The 27,932-nt window shown below is 44.2% G+C and overlaps 1 protein-coding gene across 2 annotated transcripts in view; it reads right to left on the reverse strand.

The window, feature by feature from the left end:
• KNTC1 (kinetochore associated 1) overlaps window positions 1–27,932 on the reverse strand; it is a 221,818-nt gene that overhangs the window by 122,101 nt on the left and 71,785 nt on the right. For both annotated transcript variants that reach the window (XM_073676226.1, XM_073676227.1), the window contains exons 19-32: window positions 16,672–16,737; window positions 16,525–16,586; window positions 16,325–16,436; window positions 16,092–16,235; window positions 15,503–15,559; window positions 13,169–13,270; window positions 11,774–11,893; window positions 11,541–11,684; window positions 11,365–11,463; window positions 10,743–10,846; window positions 10,314–10,416; window positions 9,947–10,081; window positions 7,493–7,612; window positions 7,335–7,407 (exon numbers count right to left, since the gene is read on the reverse strand). In XM_073676226.1, the coding sequence (XP_073532327.1) occupies window positions 7,335–7,407; window positions 7,493–7,612; window positions 9,947–10,081; window positions 10,314–10,416; window positions 10,743–10,846; window positions 11,365–11,463; window positions 11,541–11,684; window positions 11,774–11,893; window positions 13,169–13,270; window positions 15,503–15,559; window positions 16,092–16,235; window positions 16,325–16,436; window positions 16,525–16,586; window positions 16,672–16,737 (1,441 nt within the window). The remainder of the gene's footprint in view (window positions 1–7,334; window positions 7,408–7,492; window positions 7,613–9,946; window positions 10,082–10,313; window positions 10,417–10,742; window positions 10,847–11,364; window positions 11,464–11,540; window positions 11,685–11,773; window positions 11,894–13,168; window positions 13,271–15,502; window positions 15,560–16,091; window positions 16,236–16,324; window positions 16,437–16,524; window positions 16,587–16,671; window positions 16,738–27,932) is intronic.

A 27,932-nucleotide genomic window follows, 5' to 3' on the forward strand; every position in this document is an offset into this window, starting at 1 on the left:
TCGACTGGTCTGGACCACTGTAAGCCTGAGGTCAGATTCTCCCTGTTTGTCCACCAGGAGAGGGAGTTTACAGTCTCCAAAGAAAGAAACAGTCTTTTTTCTAAATGTCCATTGAAGGATTTTTGTGCTGACAGGACCTCCCACTGAAGAGGCCTCATATGACTCTGGGCCCATTTGACTGCCGGGAGACAGGAAGTCATGGAGCCTAGTAGGGACATTGCTCCTCTCAAGGACATCACGGGAGACTTTATGGCCCTTGAGACCAGGCTGATTATTTTGCAAACCTTGTCTTCCGGGAGGAAGCAGGATTGGAGTTGGGAATCTAGGGTCAAGCCCAGAAAGATCTGAGTCCTTGAGGGGGATAGTTTTGATTTTTGAATATTTATCAACCACCCTAGCTGATGTAAAGCTGTCCTGACCTCTAAAAGTTGAGAGGAACAGTGGTCCTCCGACTTCCCTATTATCAGAAAGTCGTCCAGGTAGGGAACAATCACCACGTTTTTGATTCGGAGAAAAGCTGTCACCTCCGCTATAACCTTTGTAAACACTCTCGGTGCTATCGAGAGTCCAAAATGTAGGGCAGTAAATTGGAAATGTCTCAATTCCCCTTGGATGAACAGGGCTACCCTTAGGTACTTCTGGTAGTCAGGATAAATTGGGACGTGATAGTAGGTATCTTTTAGGTCGATAACTGCCATGAAACAATTGTGGTGTAGGAGTTTTACTGCAGAGTTCACCGATTCCATCTTGAAAGTCTGCTTCTCTATCAGCTGATTTAGACTTTTGAGGTTGATAATGGTCCTTAAGGACCCATTTGGTTTTTTTTATCACGAACAGGGGGGGGGGGGGGATAAAACCCCCGTCCCCACTGTGAATCTGGAACTTCGTGAAGGACCTGCTTGTTGACTAAATCTAATACTTCCGATTCTAGGGCCATCTGCTCCTCCCTGGAGTTCCTCCTGGAGGTGATCATGAAGGTTCGGTGAGGGACCTGACTGAAGCGTATCTTTAGGCCGTTCTTTATGATACTCAACACTCAGGGATTTGAAGTGATAGCTTCCCAAGCTGGGATAAAATGGGAAAGCCTTCCCCCGACCTCTAGCCTCACGTCATTGGGGAGATTTTTTGGTACTGGAGGATGGTCCTCCAAACATGTAACCAGAGTCCTTTTTAGATCTGGGCTCCCATCTTTTCCTTTCTCCCGGAGGGCGACCCCGGTTAAATCTCTTCCTCCGAAAATAGGACCTTTTTGTGTCCCCCGTGAACCCTGGGAAACCTCTCTTCCTGTCGCCAGCCTTCTCCAAAAGCTCGTCCAGCTTTTGGCAAAACAAGAGTTTAGCATCACAAGGAAGAGAACATAGTTTATGTTTAGATTGTAGGTTTCCTGGGCAACCCTTGAGCCACAGGGCTCGTCTGGCAGCATTAGACAAATTTGCAGACCTGGCAGCGAGTTTAACCGAATCCGCTGAGGAGTTGGCAAGAAAAGCGGATGCTGCTTGTAGCAAAGGCAGATTGGAGAGGATTTTATTTCTGGATATCTTTTTATCCTTGAGCTGGTCTCCTAATTGCTGAAGCCACACCATGAGTGACCTAGCGACACAAGTGCCTGCTACCGCTGGCTTCAGGCCCCCTGCCGCTGCTTCCCAGGTGTGACGCAGGAAGGAATCTGCCTTCTTATCCAGAGCATCCTTTAGACTGCCGGAATATTCCAGGGGTAGGGACGATCTTTTGGATGATCGGGCGACAGACCCGTCAACTTTAGGAATTTTATCCCAGGACCCAGAGACACTATGCTCGAAGGGGTACCTCCTTTTAGAGGATGAGGGCAACACTCCTGATTTCTCTGGCTTCCTCCATTCCCGGTCTATAAGGGTCTGAATTTTAGGATTCACTGGAAAGGAGCGTCTCTTTTTTTCCTCCAGGCCTGCGAACATAATGTCTTCCAGGGACCTGGCTGCCTTTTCCTCCCTCAACCCCATGGTAGCTCTGACCAACTTGTCAGTATCCTCAATAGGGAAACAGGGCCTACCACTGTCTGATGAAGAGGAGGATGCTGAATCACTGAGGCAAAGATCCTCTGACTGGGAGGATAAATCATAGTCGGAGGAGATATCCTTATGGGTTCTCTTTTTCCCCTTTAGTAAGCCTTTCAGGGAATCCTGAACCTCTGAACGGATTACGGACCTCAAATTAGAAGCAAAATCCGGGGTGCTCTCCGCTATGGTTTGGTTAATACAGCTATCACAAAGCTGTTTCTGCCAATCTATGGAAAGGGGGGCCTGGCATAAGGCGGCAAAACCCTGTGCTTCTGTTTGGCGCTACTCTTCTTAGGTTCCTAAGGAATGAAGCACATAATAACTTTCCATTACTATTAAGTGACATTCACGAAGATCACTCACCCCTGAAGTCACAAAAGGGTACCGTATTTGGAAGCTTTGGCGGGACATAAGATGAATCCTTTCTGGATGGCCCTGAAGCGTCCGACACCTTACTTCTCCTGCTGCCGCTGTGGTTGCTGGAGCGGCCGTCCGTGTGAGAGGTGTCCGACTGCTTCTTCCGCTGGCGTTGATGAGATGGAGGGGTCAGCTGCTGCTGCTTCTGGCTGTCCTGGTCTGCCATAGCTGCTACACCACAAGAGTATAGGCAGCGTTTGACCAGGACAACCCCCCCACCTTAAATAGGGCACATCCGGAACCTCCTCCGGTTCTTGTGTCCTCCCCCCTGCTGGCACCCACCGGCCGATGTTTGAAAAAAGCCAGCCGGCAAGCGCTTACAGGGTGCCGCCATGTTGGATCCAGGTGCCGCCCTCCGACGTCATCGGGCACGCCTCTCCCAGCGTGCACCACGCCGTGACGTCAGGCGCGTCACACCCGGAAGACACCGCTCCCGGCACGCGGCCAGCCAGGAGCCTGCGGTATGGAGAGGACAGCGCAGCGGTCTGCGGGGAGCTGGAGCCCTCCTCACCGCCTGCGCACGCTCGGACATGGCTCCAGGGAACCGCGGACGGCGCTTCTGGAACCCGGTGCACAGGCTGGTGCCTGCTCTTCCACACCGGAACAGGCCCAGGTAAGTATGGACACCTTTCTTCAGACAGGTTCCCATCAAGGACAGGAAACCAACTGAAGCGAGGGAGAGGTACCACCCTTTTATTTCAGACAGTTTCCTGTCCTTGGTGGGGCGGATCCCTCTCTCAAGGTGTGCGGTCATGGGTGAAGGGAAAATACATTGTTTGGGCGCACGGCAGGGTTCAGAAAGGAAGGAGCACGGTGTGACTTTTTGAATGGAAAATTGGCTGGAATTGAGAGGAAACGCCATGTTGCGTTTGGAGAGCCCCTGATACGCCTAAATAGTGGAAACCCCCCCAACAGGTAACCCCATTTTGGAAACTAGACCTCTCAAGGATTTTATCAAGGGGTATAGGGAACATTTTGAACCCAGAGGTACGACACAGAAATTTATAACATTAGGCCCCACCTCATCCCAAATTTTACCGCAGTCTTCATCCCAACCCTAACCCACCTCTTCAATCTGTCACTAACAACTGGTGTCTTCCTCTCATACTTCAAACATGCCTCGATCACAACCATCCTCAAAAAGCCAACCCTTGACCGATCCTCTCTGTCTAGCTATGTTGCCCCATATCACTTCTCCCCTATGCCTCAAAACTACTGGAACAACACATCCATCTTGAGCTGTCTTCCCCACCTCTCCTCCTGCTCCCTCTTTGACCGCCTGTAATCTGGCTTCCGACCGCACCATTCTACTGAAAACTACCCTGACTAAAGTCACTAACGACCTACTGACCGCCAAATCCAAGCGACACTACTCTGTCTTTCTCCTTCTGGACCGGTCATCTGCCTTTGACACAGCAGACCATTCCCTCTAACTACAGACTCTCTCATCTCTCGGCATCACCGACTTGGCCTTATCTTGGATCTCCTCATACCTAACAGACCGGACCTTCAGAGTCTCCCACTCACACACCACCTCCTCATCTCGCCCCCTATCTGTCGGTCTCCCCAAAGGCTCAGTTCTAGGACCCCTACTCTTCTCCATCTACACCTTCGGCCTGGGACAGCTCATAGAGTCTCAAGGCTTTCACTATCCCCTGTATGCTGACGACACACAGATCTACCTCTCTGGACCTGATATCACCTCCTTACTAACCAGAATCCCACACTGCCTGCCCGCTATTTCATCTTTCTGCTCTGCTAGATTCCTAAAACTTAATATGGATAAAACTGAATTCATCATCTTTCCCCCATCTCGCTCACACCCCCCCCCCCATCTGACCTATCCATCAAATAAATGGCTGTCCACTCTCCCCAGTCCCGCAAGCTCGCAGCCTCGGGGTAACCCTTGACTCCGATCTCTCCTTCAAACCTCATATCCAAGCCATTTCCACTTCCTGCCGAATCCAACTCAAAAATATCTCCCGGATCCGCATATTCCTCAACCATGAATCTGAAAAAACCCTAGTGCACGCCCTCATCATCTCTTGCCTTGACAACTGCAACCTCCTGCTCTGTGGCCTCCTTTCTAACACTCTCGCATCCCTGCAATCTATCCTAAACTCTGCTGCCCGACTAATCCACCTGTCCCCCCGCTATTTCCCGGCCTATCCCCTTTGTCAATATCTTCACTGGCTCCCCTTTGCCCAGAGACTCCAGTTCAAAACACTAACCATGGCATATAAAGCCATCCACAACCTGTCTCCTCCATACATCTGTGACCTAGTCTCCCAGTACTTACCTGCAAGCAACCTATGATCCTCACAAGATCTCCTGCTCTACTCCCCTCTTATCTCCTCTTCCCACAATCGCATACAAGATTTCTCCCGTGCATGCCCCCTACTCTGGAACTCTCTACCCCCAACATATCAAGACTCTCGCCTACCGCGGAAAACTTCAAAAGGAACCTGAAGACCCACCTCTTCCGACAAGCTTACAACCTGCAGTAACCCTCGCTCCACCATGCCGCTGCACGACCAGCTCTACCCTCACCTACAGGATCCTCATCCATCCCTTTTAGTTTGTGAGCCCTCGTGGGCAGGGTCCTCTCTCCTCATGTACCAGTCGCCGACTCGTTTTTGTTCAAATTATTGTACTTGTTTGCTATGTATACTCCTTTTCAACATGTAAAGCGCCATGGAATTAATGGCACTACAATAATAAAAATAATAATATTGAATAAGATGTCATTAGTCTTGAGTGCTCGCTACTTGAGTTTGCATCGGGTACTCAGGTATGCAACATGTATTGCGGGTGCTCGAGTCCCCGCCCTGAATGTTTCACGGTTGTTGGACACCCAAAAATAACATGCGGGGATCGCTGGTGCATGGCTGGCAATACCCGCGAGGTTTCTTTGGCAGCAAAGCATATGGGGCGGATACTCGAGCATGTCACTCAAGCACCCGCAATACTCCGTGCATACCCGAGCACCCGATGCAAACTCAAGTAGCGAGCACTTGCACTCAACACTAGTCGCCATATCGTCATCATTTTTTTTTCTTTACTTTTTAAAACATCCCAAACCTAACCCTAGCACAAGCCTAACCCTAACGCTAGCACAACACTAACCATAGCACAACCAACCCTATCCCCCTAGCACAACCTTAACCCCCCTATCACAACCCTAACCCCCCTAGCACAACCGTAACCCCCCTAGCACAACCGTAACCCCCCTAGCACAACAGTAACCCCCCTAGCACAACAGTAACCCCCCTAGCACAACCGTAACCCCCCTAGCACAACCGTAACCCCCCTAGCACAACCGTAACCCCCCTAGCACAACCGTAACCCCCCTAGCACAACCGTAACCCCCCATAGCACAACCGTAACCCCCCATAGCACAACCCTAACCCCCCCAGCACAACCCTAATCCCCCTAGCACAACCCTAATCCCCCTAGCACAACCCTAATCCCCCTAGCACAACCCTAATCCCCCTAGCACAACCCTAACACAACCCTAACACAACCCTAACACAACCCTAACACAACCCTAAGCCTAACACAACCCTAACACAACCCTAACCCTAACACAACCCTAACCCTAACACAACCCTAACACAACCCTAACCCTAACACAACCCTAACCCTAACACAACCCTAACCCTAACACAACCCTAACCCTAACACAACCCTAACCCTAACACAACCCTAACCCTAACACAACCCTAACCCTAACACAACCCTAACACAACCCTAACCCTAACACAACCCTAACCCTAACACAACCCTAACCCTAACACAACCCTAACCCTAACACAACCCTAACCCTAACACAACCCTAACCCTAACACAACCCTAACCCTAACACAACCCTAACCCTAACACAACCCTAACCCTAACACAACCCTAGAGTTTATTTTTTATGCCTTTCCTCGTGCAGTATAAGTGATTAGACGACTTTATTCTTCGGGTCGGTGCGATTACAGCGATGGCAGATTCATATCAGGTTTTTATGATTGACAGCTGTCACACATTAAAACACGCTTTTTTTGCAAAGACTAGTTTTTGCATCGCCATATTTCGGCCAACAGTCATGTGACGGCTTGTTTTTTGTGGGACGAGTTGAAGCTTTTATTGGTACCATTTTCAGGCACGTGACATTTTTTGATCGCTTTCTATTACGATTTTTGGGAGGCAGAATAAACAAAAAACAACAATCCATGAATTTTTTTTTTTTTTTTTGGGGGGGGGGGGGGTGTTTATGCCATTCTGCGTGTATTAAGATTGATAAGACAGCTTTATTCTTCGGGTCAGTACGTTTGCAGCGGTACCACACTTATATCTTTTTTTATGTTTTGGCACTTTTACACAAAAACTATTTCATAGAAAAACAAATTTTTTTTGCATTGCTTTATTCTCAGATGTAAGATTTTAATTTTTCGGCTGATGGAGCTGTATGGCAGCTTGTTTTTTGCAGGACAAGATGACGTTTTCAGCTGTACCATTTTTATTTCAAAAAGTCTTTTTGATCACGTTTTATTCCATTTTTTGTTTAGCGGTATGATGATAAAGCATAGTCTTTTGCTTAGTTTTTTTTTTTTACCGTGTTCACTAAAGGGGTTAACTAGTGGGACAGTTTTATACGTCAGGTGGTTCTGGATGCGGCGATACCAAATATGTGTACTTTTATTTTTTTTTTGTTTTACAGAATAATATTTATGGATATAGTGTGTGTATATACTGTACACACACACATACAGACATATACATAGACACAGAGACATTGACATGTTCGGGCACAGCAGTCGTCGACTACACTTAATGAACAACATCAAGAATGCAATAATTTACAAATGAACATATAAGAAATAGACAACAACTAACCTTTCAGAACACACACATGGAATTTCAGAATATCTACAAGTGTTTTCGCTATCATTTTTTGATCTCCCTTGCACTGCAATAAGAAAAATATAAGCAATAATAAGATAAAAAATATATACAAATACATGATAATAATTGTAGCATTTAATCAGTTTTACCTCCTCAGAATTGCCAGGATTTTCTTGTAAAGCAATTCTTGCCCACAAAGACAGGCGTTCCACTGTTCCATCAGCTTCAGCAGGAGAAATGGACTTCAAAAGATTTAGACATTCCTCCCCCTGCAGACATAACATTTTGGGAATGGTAAAAGCGTAATTGTCGTTTTAATTCTTATTTCATAAATTAATAGTACACAAGAAAATAAGCAACTTTGTAATATATCTTATCAGAGAAATCTGCTTGTTTCTCTGCCAGAATTGATCAGTCATTATCAAAATTCTCATCTGTATTCAGTGAAGACAGACTTTCCCATTAATGAGATTTCATTTAATATTAAAGATATTATCATGTAGGATTTCTCTGATACGATGTATTACACAGTTTCTTATTTTCATGTGTGCTATTGAAAAATGAAATAAAATTCAAACGACGTTAACTATTTAAATGATTGCAGCCAGTGATTAGCTAACTGTTTACATATACTTAGATTTTTATATATCTACTATATGTTTAGATTGTTATGAATATATATATATATATACACACACACAGTACAGACCAAAAGTTTGGACACACCTTCTCATTTAAAGATTTTTCTGTATTTTCATGACTATGAAAATTGTACATTCACACTGAAGGCATCAAAACTATGAATTAACACGTGGAATTATGTACTTAACAAAAAAGTGTGAAACAACTGAAAATATGTCTTATATTCTAGGTTCTTCAAAGTAGCCACCTTTTGCTTTGATGACTGCTTTGCACACTCTTGGCATTCTCTTGATGAGCTTCAAGAGGTAGTCACCGGAAATGGTTTTCACTTCACAGGTGTGCCCTGTCAGGTTTAATAAGTGGGATTTCTTGCCTTATAAATGGGGTTGGGACCATCAGCTGTGTTGTGCATTAGTCAGGTGGATACACAGCTGATAGTCCTACTGAATAGACTGTTAGAATTTGTATTATGGCAAGAAAAAAGCAGCTAAGTAAAGAAAAACTAGTGGCCATTATTACTTTAAGAAATGAAGGTTAGTCAGTCCGAAAAATTGGGCAAACTTTGAAAGTGTCCCCAAGTGCAGTTGCAAAAACCATCAAGCACTACAAAGAAACTGGCTTCTGAGGATAAGTTTATCTGAGTCACCAGCCTCAGAAATCACAGGTTAGCAGCAGCTCAGATTAGAGACCAGGTGAATGCCAGCCACACAGAGTTCAAGCAGCAGACACATCTCTACAACAACTGTTAAGAGGAGACTTTGTGCAGCAGGCCTTCATGGTAAAATAGCTGCTAGGAAACCACTGCTAAGGACAGGCAACAAGCAGAAGAGACTTGTTTGGGCTAAAGAACACAAGGAATGGACATTAGACCTGTGGAAATCTGTGCTTTGGTCTGATTAGTCCAAATTTGAGATCTTTGGTTCCAACCACCATGTCTTTGTGCGATGCAGAAAAGGTGAACGGATGGACTCTACATGCCTGGTTCCCACCGTGAAGCATGGAGGAGGAGGTGTGATGGTGTGGGGGTGCTTTGCTGGTGACACTGTTGGGGATTTATTCAAAATTGAAGGCATACTGAACCAGAATGGCTAACACAGCATCTTGCAGCGGCATGCTATTCCATCCGGTTTGTGTTTAGTTGGACCATCATTTATTTTTCAACAGGACAATGACCCCAAACACACCTCCAGGCTGTGTAAGGGCTATTTGACCAAGATGGAGAGTGATGGGGTGCTAAGCCAGATGACCTGGCCTCCACAGTCACCAGACCTGAACCCAATCGAGATGGTTTGGGGTGAGCTGGACCGCAGAGTGAAGGCAAAAGGGCCAACAAGTGCTAAACATCTCTGGGAACTCCTTCAAGATTGTTGGAAGACCATTTCTGGTAACTACCACTTGAAGCTCATCAAGAGAATGCCAAGAGTGTACAAAGCAATCATCAAAGCAAAAGGTGGCTACCTTGAAGAACCTAGAATATAAGACATATTTTCAGTTGTTTCGCACTTTTTTGTTAAGTATATAATTCCACATGTGTTAATTCATAGTTTTGATGCCTTCAGTGTGAATGTACAATTTTCATAGTCATGAAAATACAGAAAAATCTTTAAATGAGGTGTGTCCAAACTTTTGGTCTGTACTGTACATACATACACACATATGTGTGAGTATCATATACTAATTAGATCAAACCTAACAAGGAGATGAGGAAGCTTCAGTGTCAAGCCAAGCTGACCATACATGGTCTTAATGAATTGGAACAGCAATCCCTCTCCTTGGGTACATTAATCAAGCCATATAGTGCAGTATAAAGGGGTAGACATCTTAACTTGACTGCAGCAACTCTATCTTAAAAAAGAAAAAATCTTCTGACATTACTTTAACATAAAAAAAAATGAAAAATCAGTCGCCAAAGCATAATAATACTTTTCTAGAAATGTTGTAGAGAAACTAATCTAACTTACTCTGTTGATGTAAATTAGCTGCACAATTCTGAATATGTACACCTCTACTGTTGAAAGTCTATAAGCCTGGGCAATCTTTAAAGCATCTTCCAAAGATGAAGGAGAATCCTGCTTTAAGATGTATTTGATTAAACCCTAAAAAATAGAACAAGAATAAGAACAAATCAGCTAATTAAAAAGTGTGTGTATATGTACACACACACACATATATGTATATGTGCTCCCTTTTAAGAAGATATAGTGAATTTAAAAAAAAAAAAGAAGCAAGACATGGAAAAAAATCATAAGATCAATGCACACAGCTCAACCTTAGAGCCACTTATACAAAGATATGGATACACATATATACATAAAATGATGGTCTTACCATGATTTGTTTATCATTTGAAAAATTAAAACTTCTTATGCCATAGCCTCGAAGAAGTTTGTTCATCTCCATAAGTCTGTAGCTTTCTTGTAATAATTTTACTCTACAAAGAAAGCACGCACACATTAAAAAGGGAAATGCTGTTATCTACTAATCATTTACTAAAGAAGTCTTACATGCAATGCCTTTGGGGTTTTATTTTATAGGATCCATGACATATAGGAAAGATCTCCTTTGCAATGCATCCCAGAGTGCTAGACAAGCTTTACCCCACAGCACACATAGGGTTTTATGAGGATCTAAGTAAAATCGTCAAGTGTGGAGTGCTATGGTCACCAATAACTGTCTCTCTGTTATTGATTTTTCAGCTTTTCTCTTTCTTTACCAAGTAAAATAGTGCTTATATTTGTAATAGTGTTTTTTCCTTACTTTGGATGATCCATCTCTAGATGCTGCTTTACCAGCTGCTCAATGGCATCACTCCAAGGAACCACAGCACCGTACATAATTTGAAGCACAGCATCAAATATTAACTGTATTGGAAAGAATAAAAGTGCAAATTGGATTATGCATAAACAATTTTGGAATTGCTGCAAACAATTACAATATATTCAAAAGGAGTATTCAAATATTATAAAATTATAAAGTGATGCCATGTATGTCATGTTATCAAAGTTAAGACTGGGGGGGGGGGGGGGAGTCTGAGCCCTGGAAATTCTAAGTCCTCCCTGTGAAGTAAGTGGCCACAGTGCTAGTTCAGTGGGCAAACTTCCACCTAATGTAAGGGCCAGGAGCAGTGCTCTTGACATCACATTAGGTGGAAATCACTACCCCCCCCCCTTCCTTTTAAGAAGATATAGTCAGTTTAAAAAAAAAATTAAAGCAAGACACAGGGAAAAAAAATCATAAGATCAATGCACACAGCTCAACCTGAGAGACACTTATACAATGATGCATCCTGAGATGAAGTTCTTCCTATAAGATTATTATCAGATCTAACAGATTTGTGTCTTGAAAACTAAGCTTCCCCTTCAAAAATTGGTTTACTTACATCTGTGTCAGACATGCAGCCAATAACAGCCATTGCCTTGGCCTCCCACGCTGTTTCAAACAATGATGCAGAACGCGAACTGCAATGTTCCAGCAAATCCTTAAAAATATAGGGGGAAAAAATGAAGCTAAAGTTATATTTCCATTTCTCTATAACATTGATAGTTAAGGATTTACCTTAATATACTGAAGCAAAAGTTCTTCTTCCTGAAGGTTGTGCTGATGCATATATGGTCTTATAACTTTTTCTAATGTCGTTGGAATAAGTTCAGGGGCCAAAACTTTATCCAACATACGGAAAACAATTGTAGTAGTAGTTTCCTGAAATTTAGATACAAAGATAAAGCAAAATATACAAGCTATCGATAAAAAATAAAAAGTGAAAAATCTAAGACCAGAAATACCACTACCTTTTCATATTCAGAAAGTGCAATTCTGCAGTTGTAATTCCTGTACAGATCCATGAGCTCCTGAAGACTTGTGACAAGCTTCATCAACTGCTGTACTTCTTCACAGTCACCATCTTCTTTCTGAAAAGTTAAAAGAGCAATAGAAATACTCTATATCATACAAAAAAAGGAAAGATCAACAAAACGGGAAATAAGTGCAGTCACCTATAAAGAACAATCAAGATTTTGTTACAAAAATATCCAAATAGTGAGTCAACGCCATCTAAAATGAATAGAAATGTATTTACTCATTTATTTACCCATTTTAAGAAAACCTTACATAGGCTTTTTTTCTTTAAAGTAGGTACAAAGCAGGAACTGAATTAAAATAAGGCATACTTTTGTTTTCTTTCTCATACTCAAAAAAAGGATCAGATTTCCATCAGTGTGCTGGATCCGATATTTAGCCATTTCCAATCCACGTGTTCGTTTTTACCATCAGTGTGATATCTGTTTTTCTCTTCTCAGGTACAAAAACTGATGGAGGCTTCCCAAGCTTCCCCTAGCATTACTCATTGAAAATCGGGCAGCACAAGGATGCAACTAGAATGGTGTATCTGTGCTATTTTTATTTTGTTTTTAATTGGAACATAACTCGGGCAGGTCTCGGTTTTTGTGGGTTTTTTTGCGCAAATGAAAAAGCTTATTGACTATAATGTCTATTTTCTTCTATCAGCAAAAAAGAAAAGAAAAAAACAAGCACTTGAAACGTGGATGTGTGAATAAGGCCTAACTTATATTAATCTTCTTATTCCACTGCTGCTCTAGTGGTGTGAACTGCAAAAATGACATTTCACCAGGTGCAGCTAAATATCAGGGTTCGGCAGTGACTGGTTATGGCAGACTGTTCATCACGACCGCTGGGACCATAGGTGAGGTGGGGGATTAGCAAGTTACATTTTATTTCATTGCTTTGTGGCCTTTAAAAAAAACTAAATAAAAAAAAAAAAAAAGGACAACTACTTTAAAAGGAGAAATGTTGATTTTTTTCCCCTTCGTTCCATGCAAAACAGCTTCTTTCTTATTTTATAATTTAACCTATTTTGGACACATCATACGACGAGAGCAATCACTGGAGAAGGACATCATGGTCGAAAGAATAGAAGGAACAAGGCGAAGAGGAAGACCAGCTGATGTCTTCATACATCCAGATAATGGTGGGGAAGAACCCAAAGACCTATCTAGCCTTGCATTAGATCGATCTTTCTACAGAGCGTTCATCCATCAAGTCGCCATGGCTCGGGATCGAGCTGTAGGCCGTCAATAATAATAACATTTAGAGCATGCTATGTTACCTCTAGTCCCGCACTAATGACAACAGTAGGGTGGGTGTATATTATAAGCAAGAGCACTTACCAGCGGTATCCAAAGCCAGGACGAGGCAATGCCAAGTTCTGAAGGATTCTTAGAGATAAAATAAGTTTCTGCCATTTTAAAGCCATTCTCGGGCCAGTTAGCCTAATGAAGAACATAGTAGGACATTTTAACTAAGCAAACTTTTATTAGAACATGCCACTGTGAAAATAGTATTTAGCACAAAACAAAGATTACCAAGATTAATTCCCACAAGTATAATGATTATCCAGTAGAAAAAATAGGTAAATCTATTCAGAATAAAGCACAAATATGGAAATTTGACATCTGAAGCAGGAAAAGAATACTTGAAGGTTTATTTAATTTTATTAATATATGAGGTTTTTTTTTTCCTAAACCTGAAATACACCCTCAAAGGTCACTTGTAAATCAGATTCTTGAAATAGGACTATTATTTTCCTCTATATTACTTAAAGAAAAATATTTTATAAAAAATCTATGAGAGTATGGATGAATTCAGACTGGTATTTCACAGAACGTACGCAGATCACTATGCCTGGCCCGGCTGTGGGTCTATTGCTCCAGATTTACAGCTTCATAGGTATATTTCAACCTTACTAATTTTTAAGAAGATGAAAGTAGAAATCTTAAATCTGGACAGAGGGGTAGAGGTGGATGTGTTTTTAGATGTTTCAAAGGCATTTGACACTGTCCCACAGACGCTTAACGTGTAAATTAAGATCTAGAATAATAAAAAGTAATGTTTGTAACTGGATAGAAGAGTGGCTAAAAGATCTCACCAGAGAGTTGTGGTGAGCGGCTGCTACACTGAATGGTCTCCGGTTATAAGTGGTGTACCCCAGGTTTTAGTGCTTGGTCCGCTATTATTCAACTTATTGATTAATGATATGGAAGACAGGATTAATAGTATTGTTTCTAAAAAAAAATGTTGCAGATTACACCAAACTATACAGTGTAGTGCAGTCTATGGAAGGCGTTCATAAGTTACAGGCTGACTTATATAAAAATAAGTGCTTGCGCAACCAAGATGAGGTTCAATGTGGAGAAATGTAAAGTTATGCACATGGGCATTAATAATATGCAGAAACCATAATATTCTAAGGTGAGTAAAGTTAGAAGAGTCATTATAAGGCGACGTTCACACGTTCAGTATTTGGTCAGTATTTTATATCAGTATTTGTAAGCCAAAACCAGGAGTGGGTGATAAATGCAGAGGTGGTGCACGTGTTTCTTTTATACTTTCCCTCTGATTTTTTCGCTCCTGAATTTGGCTTACAAATACTGATGTAAAATACTGACCAAATACTGAATGTGTGAACGTGGCCTTAGAGAAGGTTCTGAGTGTACTTGTAAATCACAGACTGAAAGATAGCATGCAATGTCAATTGGTGGCTTCTAAGGCCATCAGGATACGGTCATGTATTAAAAGGTATAAATTCATGAGACAGGGACGTAATACTACTACTTTACAAAGCGTGAGGGCGACCTTATCTGGAATATGCAGTTCAGTTCTGTGCACCAATTAAACTACAAAGAAGGGCTACAAAACTGATAATGGACATGGAAGATCTTTGCTATGAAAAAAGACTCCAAGAATTACATTTATTTAATCTTGAGAAGAGATGTCTAAGGGCAGACATGTACAAGTACAGAAAGGACCCATACAAAAAGAATAATCAACAGCTGTTTCATGTAAAACCTCTTCAAAAAGACAAAAAGGACACTCCCGCCATCTTGAGAAGAAAAGATTCAAATCTCCAGGAGACAGACCTTCTTTTCCATAAGAATTATTAATCTGTGCATGAGTCTACCTCAAGAGCTGGTCAAAGCAAGAGCCATTGTTGGTTTAAAAATGGGTTTAGATCTAATTTTAGAACAAAATAACATAAATAATTATGCATATGTGTAAAGTTATTTTTTTAATGTTCAGTCCAGTGGATGGACAATCGGGATCAGGAGGGAAAGATTAGCCATTCTGGGGCAGACTGGATCATGCAATGTGGTTGTACATATACCCCTTCCTTTTATTCCTTTCCATCACTCGGTTGAACTTGATGGACATTTGTCTTTTCTCAACAATATAGACTATGTACCTACGGCTGTTAGTTCGGGTCAAGAGATCTGAGGTTGGCACAGGTATTGAAGTCCATACAGGGAAAGTATAATATATTTGTGTGAACAAAGCACTAGTAATCATGTGCTACCAGGACAAGGTTTTCCAACCATATAGCACATTTCAAATCAGGAGACACAAGATGATGTTAATTTCAGCTGGAATTATGTTTTAATAAATATCTGGTCCAGTGTTAATAAATCCTATAAAATCTCATTGTAAAAGGAATTCTAATCAATTACCTTATCGGTTATTTCTAAGGCTCGTGCTCTGTGTTCCAGCCATTTTGCCACAATTTTCTATGGAAGTAGAAAACATCAATAAAATAACTGCATTGAAATTAAAATGCTCAATAAGTCATAGAAACATAGGTATCCCGGTCATTCCTACACCACATACATAGTGTTATATATAACTTTTTTACGAATTTTGTCTTTAAAACTAAATGCTTCAGCTGGATGAAACTCCCCTCCCCCTCCTCTCAAAAACCATGTCAAATTATACTATGTTTAACATCCATCATATTTTAAAACAAATGGATTAAGCCAACTTTTCACCATGTGTGGCGAGTACCAGTTTAATAAGTTTGTCATTCACAGGCCAAATATGGCCCGCAATGTCCGGACCTGCTGCAGGACAGAACTGCCAACCCGAACTCCTCAGCTTCATATATGCCTATGAGCAAGGTGAGTTTGGGTCAGAAAACCCACAAATGGCCCAGGGATCATGGTCCATACTCAGACTGTGAACGTCAGTTGAGAGAAGCTTGCCTAAGAGTAAACCAATTGCCAACTGTAAGCCACTGCTGACTTCCACCTGAAAATAAAATACCTGTCCTTTTGGCACAATCCTTCTTACAAATGGAATCAATATATTTTTAAACCAAAGACATAGTTCTTGTGACGAGATGTTTGCAGGAATTTTGCTCAGGAGATTCTCTAGCACCTTCTCATCAAACTTGCTTTCAAACTCGGACTATAAAAATTAATAAAAAATATATTAGTAATACTATTAAACAAAACCAAGTATAAAAGACACGTAAAAGTATTTCCTCAACTTCTTACCTGATGTCTAAGCCAAAGATATTGCGCACAAGTTAAATTCATCTCTTCCAGTTGAAAAACAATATCCTTTAGCACATCATTGTTGTTTAAGAACTCTATCCATGCGATGCCGCTAAATAAAAGAAAGGCAAAAACTGTAAGTATTAAAAATCTAGGTTTTATTTCCAATGCAAAAAACCCACACAAGAAAAATCACCAACCTAAATTTATCAGGACCAAAGGCACCATAGAAAGTGGTCAACCTTGCTTGGGCTCTTAACACCTATAGAAGAAAGAAAAATAATATATAACAAACTGGTGAAAATACATTAAGGCATAATATATCCAAAAACCATTCTGTATATTACATCTGTGACAGAAACTGGAATCTCATCAGATAATGCTGGTAAAATCTTGTCGTCTTTTCTTTGTATCTAAAGGACAAAATTGGAAATAAATTGATTAGTATTAAGTGTGACTTGTATTTTACAAACGTATCTGTTAAACTACTTTAAAGTGTCCCTGTCATTTCAGGTAACTAAAGAGGATGAGCTCTGTGGGTTCCATCTCCATCAGTTGTCTCTGAGCTACTGGATGGAAACTAGTTGCTATGATAGCTTTTATACACAGTAAGGAGAGATTACCGTTCTTCTTTCTCTGTAGCACAAAGATAGAAGCAAAACAACACTGCAAAAGACTTACTACAATGATTTTTGTTGTTTTTTTTTTTTTTTTTTTATAGACAGAACACGAGCACAAAGGACATTATACACATCACTGAGCTGTGAACCAGCACTGCAGGGAAATACATTTTCTAGAAGCTGCAGCACGATCTGCCCATGTCTGCCTCTTACTGTGCTGAGTGCTCCTCACTTCTCCACCTTCCCTCTCTACAAAGTTTAACTGGAGCTGCAACCTGATACTTCAGATGTCCTTCTTGTTTTCACCAATATGGATTTGATCAGCATTTTTTTTTTCAGAGTTTGTGATGACCTCAGGAGGTGGGTTTGGAAATGGCCACGGATTGGAGGGATGGAACTGGTCAAGGAGTTAGGAAATTTTATGCTGCAATCTGGGGCAGATAATAATAGGTTATCCAGTAGTGAAAAAAAAACCTTTAATATATTTACAGCGTTGGTCAAATGCAAGTTCCAGAATTTAATAAAAGATATAACACCTGAATAACTATATGAATAATATAGACAGCCATGTAAACAAGTCAGATTGACACACTCTCCCGCTCAGCATCCTGCCAAAATATCATCATTAGCCCAGCGTATCACTCTACAAACGGTCTCTGACCTGTGGGAAGGTGTCCGGAATCAAAGGAGACATAGACCATGCAAATCGCAGGTGGAGAGGACAGGCAGCAAGAGCTAGAAGGAGAGAGGCTGTGACAGCGAGGCTTCCAAGATGGCACCTCCTCACATCACGCCAGTTAGACAGGGCGGCAGAGACAGCGGCAGCCAAGCTGGAAAAGTTTACCACAGCAGCAGACAGCTCCTCCGCACATGCATAGGTACACACACCCTGCCAGGTGTCTAAGGGTATGAAGGTTGGGAGAAGAAATGAGGTGGCACAGCGTGGTGTAATGGTGCCCCTTCCCAAGCAGCAGTTGAGAGTGGCTGTGTCAGAACCCCTGAAGGAACAGCCAAATGCAGCTCCAAATATAATGCAGGAGGAGGATAAGGAACCAACCCTCAGGGATGTATATTCAGCTATAAAAGGCTGCAGCTCTGCTCTGGATGTCCTCAGCATGCAAGTAGAAGGACTCAAAGAGGACATTAGTCGTATCAGGCAAGATATGCACAAATCTAATGAAAGCATGGGATAAGTAGAGAGAAGAGTGGGTGCTATGGAAGACCATATACCTTTCATACAGGCTAAGACAAAATGACCTACATTTTGGGAGGGGATTGGAGAAGGTGGTGGTCTGCGACACAGTTGCTTACTTTAAATCTTGGATGCTGGATAAGTTCGGCAAGGACGCCCTGGCCCCCTTTTTTGCCACAGAGTGTACCCACTGGATACCCGTTTACCCGGGACTACAAGGTACCACACTTTGTTCTATCATAATAAAGCTACATCACTTCAGAGACAGAGATATGATTTTGTGGAAAGCAAGAGATCATCAAGCAATAACCATTAATTACTGTTTCCATATAACCTCCATTACTCAGAATTGCAGAGGAGGAAAGCCCAATTCATGGACATAAAAAGGAGACTGCGTACAAAACAAGTCACATACTCCACGCTATTTTCAGCACGTCTTAGAGTGGTTGCATCAGAAAAAGTACAGATGTTCAACTCTCCAAAAGAGGCCATGTCCTGGTTGGACACCAACATACTTTCCATTCACCCCATGAACAGAGGAGAGGGGCTCTTCTTGAATGAAGGGATACCGGTGTCACCATTTCCTTATTTCCCTATAAGTTATGTGAGTTTGCTCGGGACTGATGATTTTATTTCCTTCCTGGGATGGGAGAGAAGAAAGTTCTGCGGGAAGAGTTCTAATGTTGGGATCAGTATTACATACCTAAAATGGAAAACATATTCCTTTCGTTTGCTAAGCTCGGGCTTATGAATAGCCCTAACTTTCACTGGTTGGGAGGTTTAGAATATGTTGTATTATATTTAAGTTTTTAAAAATGGTGGTATATTCCAGAGAAATTAATACTTTCCAGGAAGATGTTGGAAAAGTTGGAACAGTAATGGGGAATATTCAACTAAAGTATAAGGTATACAGTAGGTACGGAAAGTATTCAGACCCCTTTACAAACCAAGGTGGTTTGCACGTTAATGACCAGGCCAATTTTTACAATTCTGACCACTGTCATATTATGAGGTAATTACTCTGGAACGCTTTAACAGATCCCACTGATTCTGAGAGATTGTTTTTTTGTGACATATTGTACTTCATGATTGTGGTAAAATTTCTTCGATATCACTTGCGTTTATTTGTGAAAAAAAAACAGAAATTTGGTGAAAATTTTGAAAATTTTACAATTTTCAAAATTTGAATTTTTATGCCCTTAAATCAGAGACATATGTTACACAAAAGAGTTAATAAATAACATTTCCCACATGTCTACTTTACATCAGCACAATTTTGGAACCAAAATTTTTTTTATGTATTAGTGAGCTATAAGGGTTAAAAGTTGACCAGCGATTTCTCATTTTTCCAACAAAATTTACAAAACCATTTTTTTTTTAGAGACCATATCACATTTGAAGTCACTTTGAGGGGTCTTTATGACAGAAAATGCCCAAAAGTGAAACCATTCTAAAAACTGCACCCCTCAAGGTGCTCAAAACCACATTCAAGAACTTTATTAACCCTTCAGGTGCTTCACAGGAATTTTTGGAATGTGGAAGAAAAAAAATGAACATTTAACTTTTTTCACAAAAATGTTATTTTAGACCCTTTTTTTTTTTTTTTTTTTTTGCAGGGGTAACAGGAAAAAATGGACCCCAAAATTTGTTGTGCAATTTCCCCTGAGCACGCAGATACCCCATATGTGGGGAAAAAACACTGTTTGGGAGCACGGCAGGGTTCGGAAGGGAAGGAGCCCCATTTGACTTTTTGAATGTAAAATTTGCTTGAATAATTAGCGGACACCATGTTGCGTTTGGAGAGCCCCTGATGTGCCTAAACAGTGGAAACCCCCCACAAGTGAGACCATTTTGGAAACTAGCCCACTCAGGGAACTTATCTAGATGTGTGGTGAGCACCCTAAACCCCCAAGTCCTTTACAGAAGTTTATAACATGGGGCCGTGAAAATAAAAAAAATCAAACTTTTTCCACAAAAATTATGTTTTAGCCCCAATTTTTTTATTTTCACAAGGGTAAGAGGAGAAACTGGACCCCAAAAACTTTTGTGCAATTCTCCTGAGTACGCCAATACCCCATATGTGGGGAAAATACAGTGTTTGGGTGCACGGCAGAGTTCAGAAGGGAAGGAGCACTGTGTGACTTTTTGAACGCAAAATTGGCTGGAAGAAGGAGCGGATGCCATGTTGCGTTTGGAGAGCCCCTGATGTGCCTAAATAGTGGAAACTCCCCACAAGTGACCCCATTTTGGAAACTACACCCCTCAAGGATTTTATCAAGGGGTATAGTGAACATTTTGAACCCAGAGGTACGACACAGAATTTGATAACATTAGGTCATCACAATGAATAAGTTGTCATTACTCTTCAGAGCAAGTGCTCGCTACTTGAGTTTGCATGGGGTACTCAGGTATGCACCATGTATCACGGGTGCTCGAGTGACCTGTTCGAGTCCTCACCCGCATGTTTCACGGTTTTTAGACACCCAAAAAAAAATATGCGGGGATTGCTCGTGCATGGAAGCGAGTTTTTTTTGGCCGCGAAGCAAATGGGGCAGAGACTCGAGCATGTCACTCGAGCACCCGCGATACTTAGTGCATACCCGAGCAACCGATGCAAACTCAAGTAGCGAGCACTTGCGCTCAACACTAGTCGCCATATTATTATTTTTTTTACTTTTGAAAAAAATCCCAACCCTAAGCCTAGCCCAACCCTAAGCCTAGCCCAACCCTAAGCCTAACCCAACCCTAAGCCTAGCCCAACCCTAAGCCTAACCCCAACCCGAGAGTTTATTTTTTACGCCATTCCTCGTGCAGTATAAGTGATTAGATGACTTTATTCTTCGGGTCGGTGCGATTACAGCGATGCCAGAATTATATCGGGTTTTTATGATTGACAGCTGTCACACACTAAAAAACGCATTTTTTTGTAAACTCTAGGTTTTGCATCGCCATATTTTGAGAGCTATAATTTTTCCATATTTTGGCCGACAAAGTCATGTGACGGCTTGTTTTTTGCAGGATGAGTTGATGTTTTTATTGGTGCCATTTTCAGGCACGTGACATTTTTTGATCGCTTTCTATTCGGGGTTCTGGGAGGCAGAATAAACAAAAACCAACAATTCAGGAATCGTTTTTTTTAAACTAATTTTATGCTGTTCGGCATGTGGTAAAATTGATAAGCCAGCGTTATTCTTCGGGTCAGTACGTTTACAGCGGTACCACATTTATATAGTTTTTCTATGTTTTGGCGCTTTTAAACAATAAAAGCTATTTTATAGAAAAAAAAGGAGATTTTTGTGTACTCAGCGTAAAATGTCTTTCTCTTAGCCTCTAATTGGGGGACACAGGACCATGGGTGTTATGCTGCTGTCCACAAGGAGGCGACACTATGCATAATCTCAAAAAGATTAACCGTGGCTCCTCCTCTGCAGTATACACCCCTGGACGGCGTCAGCCTTCTCCAGTTTTGTGTAAAAGCAATAGGAAGAACGTAACATGGATAACATAACCATGCCTATAAGAAGGCAACTATGTAAGAGCTCAAGAGAAAAACAATATGAGAACTCAAAATAACAACGGCCCGGTACGGGCAACAGGGTAGGAGCTGTGTCCCCAAATTAGAGGCTAAGAGAAAGAGATTTTACGGTGAGTACACAAAAATCTCCTTTACTCTGTCGCCTCATTGGGGGACACAGGACCATGGGACGTCCCAAAGCAGTCCCTGGGTGGGAAATAATGGACGAATATTGTGTAGACGGGCCCCGACAATTGGGGCACCGCCGCCCGCAGAATACATCTAACCAGGCTCGCGTCTGTTGAGGAATGAGTATGAACCCTGTAGTGTTTGGTAAACGTGTGTAGGCTAGTCCAGGTGGCTGCCTTACACACTTGTGCCGAGGCCTGGTGCAGAATGGCCCAGGAGGCCCCTACCGCACGTGTAGAGTGTGCCGTAATACCTGCTGGAAGAGGAGAATTTTGAGGCGGTAGGCCTCTTGTATGGTGGATTTGATCGACCTGGCAAGGGTAGCTTTGGAAGCTGGCAGACCCTTGCGGCCTCCTTCCAGAAGAAGGAAAAGAGAATCAGTCTTCCGGAAGGGTGCAGTCCTAGACACATAGATACGCAATGCCCTGACAAGGTCAAGCGTATGCAGAGCCTTCTCCACTCTATGAACCGGGACCGGACAGAGGGATGGCAGTGAAATTTCCTCATTGAGGTGGAAGTTGGACACAACCTTCGGAAGGAAGGATGGGACCGTACGGAGAACTACCTTGTCCTGGTAAAAAGCCAGGAAGGGCCATGTGCAGGAGAGTGCTGTCAGTTCAGACACCCTGCGTAGCAAGGTGATTGCCACAAGGAAAACCACTTTTTGGGATAGAAGGTGGAGTGAGACTTCCCTAATGGGTTCAAAAGGTGTTTCCTGCAATGCTGTCAGCACCAGGTTGAGGTCCCACGTTTCTAGTGGTCGTCTGTAGGGGGGAACCAATCGGGAAATCCACTGAAGAAATGTCCTTACTTGCGGCTTGTTAGCAATGCACCTCTGAAAAAGCACTGAGAGCTGACACCTGGCTCTTAAGGGAGGCCAGGGACAGTCTGGCCTCCAGACCCGATTGGAGAAACCCTAGTAACCTGGGGAGGGAATAAGGGAGTTGGGTCTGGCCACGAGATTCGCACCAGGTAAAGAAGGCTTTCCAGGTACGGTAATAAATCTTAGCAGAGGTTGGATTCCGTGCCCTGATCATGGTTCCAATGACGTCCGTGAGAACCCTGACTGGGTTAAGACCCAGTTCTCAATGGCCATGCCGTCAAATTGAGGGCCCCTGAGTTCTGGTGGTAGAACGGGCCTTGTGACACAAGATCCGGGCGGTCGGGGAGACGCCAGGGGACGTCTGCTGTGAGCTGTACGATGTCGGCGTACCATGAACGTCTGTTCCAGTCCGGTGCGATTAGGATGGTTGGAACTCCCTCTTGCTTGATCTTCCTCACCACTCTGGATATCAGGAGGAGAGGTGGAAAAATGTACAGGAGCTGGAACTGGGTCCAGTCCTGAACCAGGGCGTCCGCTCCTAGCGCCCTGCGGGTCGTGTGTTCTGGCCATGAAGTTGGAGTCCTTGGCATTGAAGTTGGATGCCATTAGGTCCACGTCCGGAGTCCTCCAGCGATGGCAGCTCTGGCGAAAAATTTCGGGATGGAGAGACCACTCTCCCGAGTCCATTCCTTGCCGGCTGAGGAAGTCTGCTTCCCAGTTGTCCACAGCCGGAAGGTGGACCGCACAGAGAACCGAACCTGTGTCTTCCGCCCAGCGGAGAACGTGTGTCACTTCTCGCATCGCCTGGGCACTGCGGGTCCCCCCTTGGTGATTCATATACGCCAGAGCCATGACATTGTCCGACTGTACTCTGATGTGAGAGGCTGCCAGTAAGTGATGGAAGGCTCTCAACGCCAGGAGGATGGCACAAATTTCCAAGATGTTGATGGGCATGGTTGCTTCCGCTGGGGAACACTTGCTCTGTGGTGTAAGTGTACCACACCCCAACCCGTCAGGCTCGCGTCAGTGGTCAGAACCTTCCATTGACCTGTGAGAAAGGATTTCCCCTTTGTTAGTGAGGTTGGCTTGAGCCACCAGTGTAGGGACCTCCTGGTTGACGTCAGCTGGAACTCCCTGTCGAGAGAAAAAGGGTTCCTGTCCCATGACTTGAGGATGGCTAGTTGGAGAGGCCTGAGGTGAAGCTGGGCAAATGGGACCGCTTCTATTCCTGCCACCATCCTGCCAAGGATTCTCATGGCAAACCGGAGAGATCGAGGGGGTTTGCTGAGGAGGGTGCGAACTCCTAGACGGAGAGGCAGTGCCTTGTCCTTGGGAAGGAGCACTAGACCCCTGAAGGTGTTGAATAACATTCCCGGGAAGGTCAGAGATTGACTCGGGGTTGGTGATGACTTTTGTAGGTTGACTAACCAGCCCAGGCGACTCAGGGTGCCTTGATAAGGAGATCGTCCAGGTATGGAACGACTACTATGCCTCTGGAGTGCAGGACGTCCATGGTGGCTGCCATGACTTTGGTAAACACTCTGGGAGCCGTGGCGAGTCCGAAAGGGAGAGCCACGAACTGGTAGTGGTCCTGGTCGATTGCGAAACTGAGAAATCTCTGATGGGCAGATGCAATTGGTATATGCAGGTATGCGTCTTGTATGTCTATGGAGGCGAGAAATTCTCCCTTCTCCATGGACGCAATGATGGACCGAAGGGACTCCATGCGGAAGTGACGTACCCGTACATATTTGTTGAGCTGTTTTAGGTCCAGTATGGGCCGTACGCCGCCTCCTTTCTTGGAGACAACGAATAAATATGAGTAGAATCCTCGGAAGCGCTCGGCCGCGGGGACCGGTACTATGACTCCTGCTTGAAGAAGCGAGGAGACCGCTTGGTGGAAGGCACGAGCCTTGGCTGGCGGTTTTGGGGTAACAGAAAGAAAGAGTCTGTTTGGTGGGTTGGAAGTTGTAATAGGCAGCCAGACTTGATGAAAGAGCAAAAGTCGGCAGCCTACAGGTGGGGTGTCTTCCGGAGTCCGTGAGTCATAATGAGGAGGAAATCTGAGATTTTCCTCCTTTGAACTTGGACTGGCCTGCTCTTGACTGCCAGGTCTTGTCCGACTTTTGCGTCGACCGCGAGTTGTCCCTGCGTGGGGCGCGGTTGCTATTTTGTGCTGGTCGTGAGACGGACCAGCCCAAAGAGTTCCGAAAGGATCGGAATCTAGTTTGGTTACGGTTCTTGTAAGTGCGATTGGGCTTCAGTTGGGGGAGAGAGGTACTCTTGCCCCCGGTGGCGTTGGATATCATTGTGTCCAACTGTTCACAAAAAGGCGACCACTGAGGTACGGGAGGTGCGTGTGGGACTTCTTTGAGGCTGCGTCTGCTTTCCATTCCCGCAGCCAGAGGATACGCCGAATCGTGATGGCGTTTGATGCTATCCCCGCTGCACCCCTTGCAGAATCCAGAGCTGCATGAAGCATGTAATCTGCTACAACTGCTATTTGAACCGCTTGGTCCGACAGCTCAGGAGCAGATACTTGGAGGCCAGCTTGTAAATTTTGGGCCCAAGCCAGGATGGCCTTGGCAGCCCAAACTGAAGCGAACGCGGGAGCCAGGGAGGCCCCTGCGGCCTCGAAAATTGAACGAGCCATGTGTTCTACCTGCCGGTCTGCTGTGTCCCTGAGGGTTGAGCTATCTGGCAGTGAAAGGAGTGACTGTGCTGCTAGCCTAGAGACTGGGGGGTCCACTTCAGGTGGATCTGTCCATTGTTTGGTGACCTCCTGTGGGAAGGGGTACCGCGCCTCCAGATATTTGCGATTGGTAAACTTCTTCTCAGGCTGTGAGAACTGCCTTTTAAGGATCGCCTTCAACTCTGGGGGGTCAAAGAAGACCTTAGGCGGCTTCAGAACTCCTTCAAAGGAAATCTTGTGTCCTGGTGCCTCCGGGGGCGGATTAGAAATGTCCAGCACCCGATGGATGGATGAGATTACTTTCTCAACTAGCGCTGTATTGCTAGGGGGGATTGGGATTAGAGACCCTTCAGTTTCCTTGTCTGAGTCGGAATCACAGCTGTCTTCCGAATCCTGTGTATCGCTAAGGCGTCTCCTGCTGGGTGAACCGGGGCAGAGGCCTTCTCTGGTCGGGGATAGCTGTGGAGATCTGCGTGGTCTGTCCCTGATAGGGGACGGTCTAGATGACCTGGGACTACGGTGTCTCTCCCTAGAAGGGGATGACCGTGTGGTATGGGATGACGCAGATGAACGTGACATGTGGGTGCGTTTGCGTCCTGACCTAGACGTGGATGTGCCCGTGCAGTCATGTCCCTGAGTCGAGCTCTCCCTTTGCTGGGTAGCGCTCATAGCCGAGGCATGACTCTGCAGAGCCTGAAGCAATGTGGAGGTAAGGTTATCTATAGACTGCGTCATAGATTGCGACATCTGAGTGACCCATTCCGGCGTGGCATTAGACACCGAAGCATTGGCTGGGGCTTCTTGGGGCTCTGGCACAGCAGTCTGGATACAGTCCTGGCAGTGCGGGTACGTGCTGCCACTGGGGAGAGTATTACTGCAGGCTGTACAGAGTGCATAATAGCAGTCCTGCCTGGTTCTCTTGGACCTTGAGCCCGGCATAGTGCACAGGGGTGACAATGCAGAGGGCTCTGGCTATGCAGAGGAGCTTATAAGGAATAATGGATTCACAGCCGAGGGAAAAACTCGAGCTGTGATCCTTCCCCACCAGTGTGCCTCTAGGTCCAGCGTCGAAGATCCACAGTCCTGTGCCTCCCCGGAGACTGGCAGGCCTGGTCTGTATCTGCCGACTGGTAGCTGCAGGGTTAATTCTATATCCTACAGCAGATAATGGCCGCCGGAGTGAAGTTTAAGGAAGAAGGGGGGTGGAGAGCTGAAAAAGGGCAGCAGTTGCTGTGAAATTGCGCCCTTTCAGTCTGGATCCGCCTATTTTATGACACTGCAGAGTGTCTTATTTGTCATCCGGGGGCGGGGCGGGGAGGGGGGCGCGGAGAGGGGGTGACAGCTTCGGCTGGAGATGCGATTTAAATTAGATGCCTGATGCCCAAAGGGGCTCCAGGCCAGCGCGGAAGTCCGGGAGGGGGCCAGATCTGAACTGGACCCCCCCGGGTTTAAAGGCAGGATAGCGGTGGGGGTATAAGCGGAAGGGGGGCCCTGTGAAGAGTACCCCTGAGGCACCATAGAGCCGGTGCTGCCGCAGAGACAGGGCGCAGGGAGGCCTGTGCCTGTGTTGTGCCATGCCTGCCTGCACTCCCCCCGGCCCCGACAGGAGCCCGCAGCAGGGATGGGGTCCTTGGATTCAGCTGCAGTGTGCTGGCTACTGGGAGCTGCAGAGTGCTGCCTGTACAGGCCCTACCTGAGGCGTCTCAACCTAATGCCCCCAGAGGGGGATTAGGGAGGGTGCTGCTGTCACCATCGGGGGCTTTATCCTCGCCTCGACCTCAACCCAGAAACCAAAAGGAATTGGGGAAGGAGGGGGGTCTCGACTTCGAACCAGCACCCGAGGGGCTGAAGAAGGAGCGACATGGGGAATAGCCATCTCGACTTCAACTGTGCAGCCCATAATAGGGGGCAGAGGAAGGTGCCATGCCGGGAGTCTCGCAGGAGACCCACTTTTCTTCATCTGTAATCCCGTCGGAGAAAACGGAGTAAAAGTTTTTAGGTGTGCCTCCTATGCGACACTAAGCAAAAATGGGAGAAGGCTGACGCCGTCCAGGGGTGTATACTGCAGAGGAGGAGCCACGGTTAATCTTTTTCAGATTATGCATAGTGTCGCCTCCTAGTGGACAGCAGCATAACATCCATGGTCCTGTGTCCCCCAGTGAGGCGACAGAGTAATAATTTTTTGCATTGCTTTATTCTGAGAGCTATAACTTTTTTATTTTTCGGCTGATGGAGGTTTATGGCGGCTTGTTTTTTTGTGGGACAAGATGACGTTTTCAGCGGTACCATTTTTATTTATATTCGTCTTTTTGATCGCGTGTTATTCCATTTTTAGCTTGGCGGTATGACGATAAAGCATTGTTTTTTGATTTTTTTTTTCTTTCACCATGTTCACTGAAGGGGTTAACTAGTGGGACAGTTTTATAGGTCAGGTCGTTCTGGATGCTGCGATACCAAATATGAGTACTTTTATTGTTTCTTGTTGTTTTTTTTAAATAAATAAATAAATATTATGGGTACAATATATTTTTATTTTTTGGGGATTGTTTTTTTAATTTTTTTACACTGCTCAAAAAAA

Source organism: Phyllobates terribilis, unplaced genomic scaffold, assembly GCF_046119375.1.
Source record: "Phyllobates terribilis strain yellow unplaced genomic scaffold, ASM4611937v1 Scaffold_1__5_contigs__length_1240528914, whole genome shotgun sequence".
NCBI classification, from domain to species: Eukaryota; Metazoa; Chordata; class Amphibia; order Anura; family Dendrobatidae; genus Phyllobates; species Phyllobates terribilis.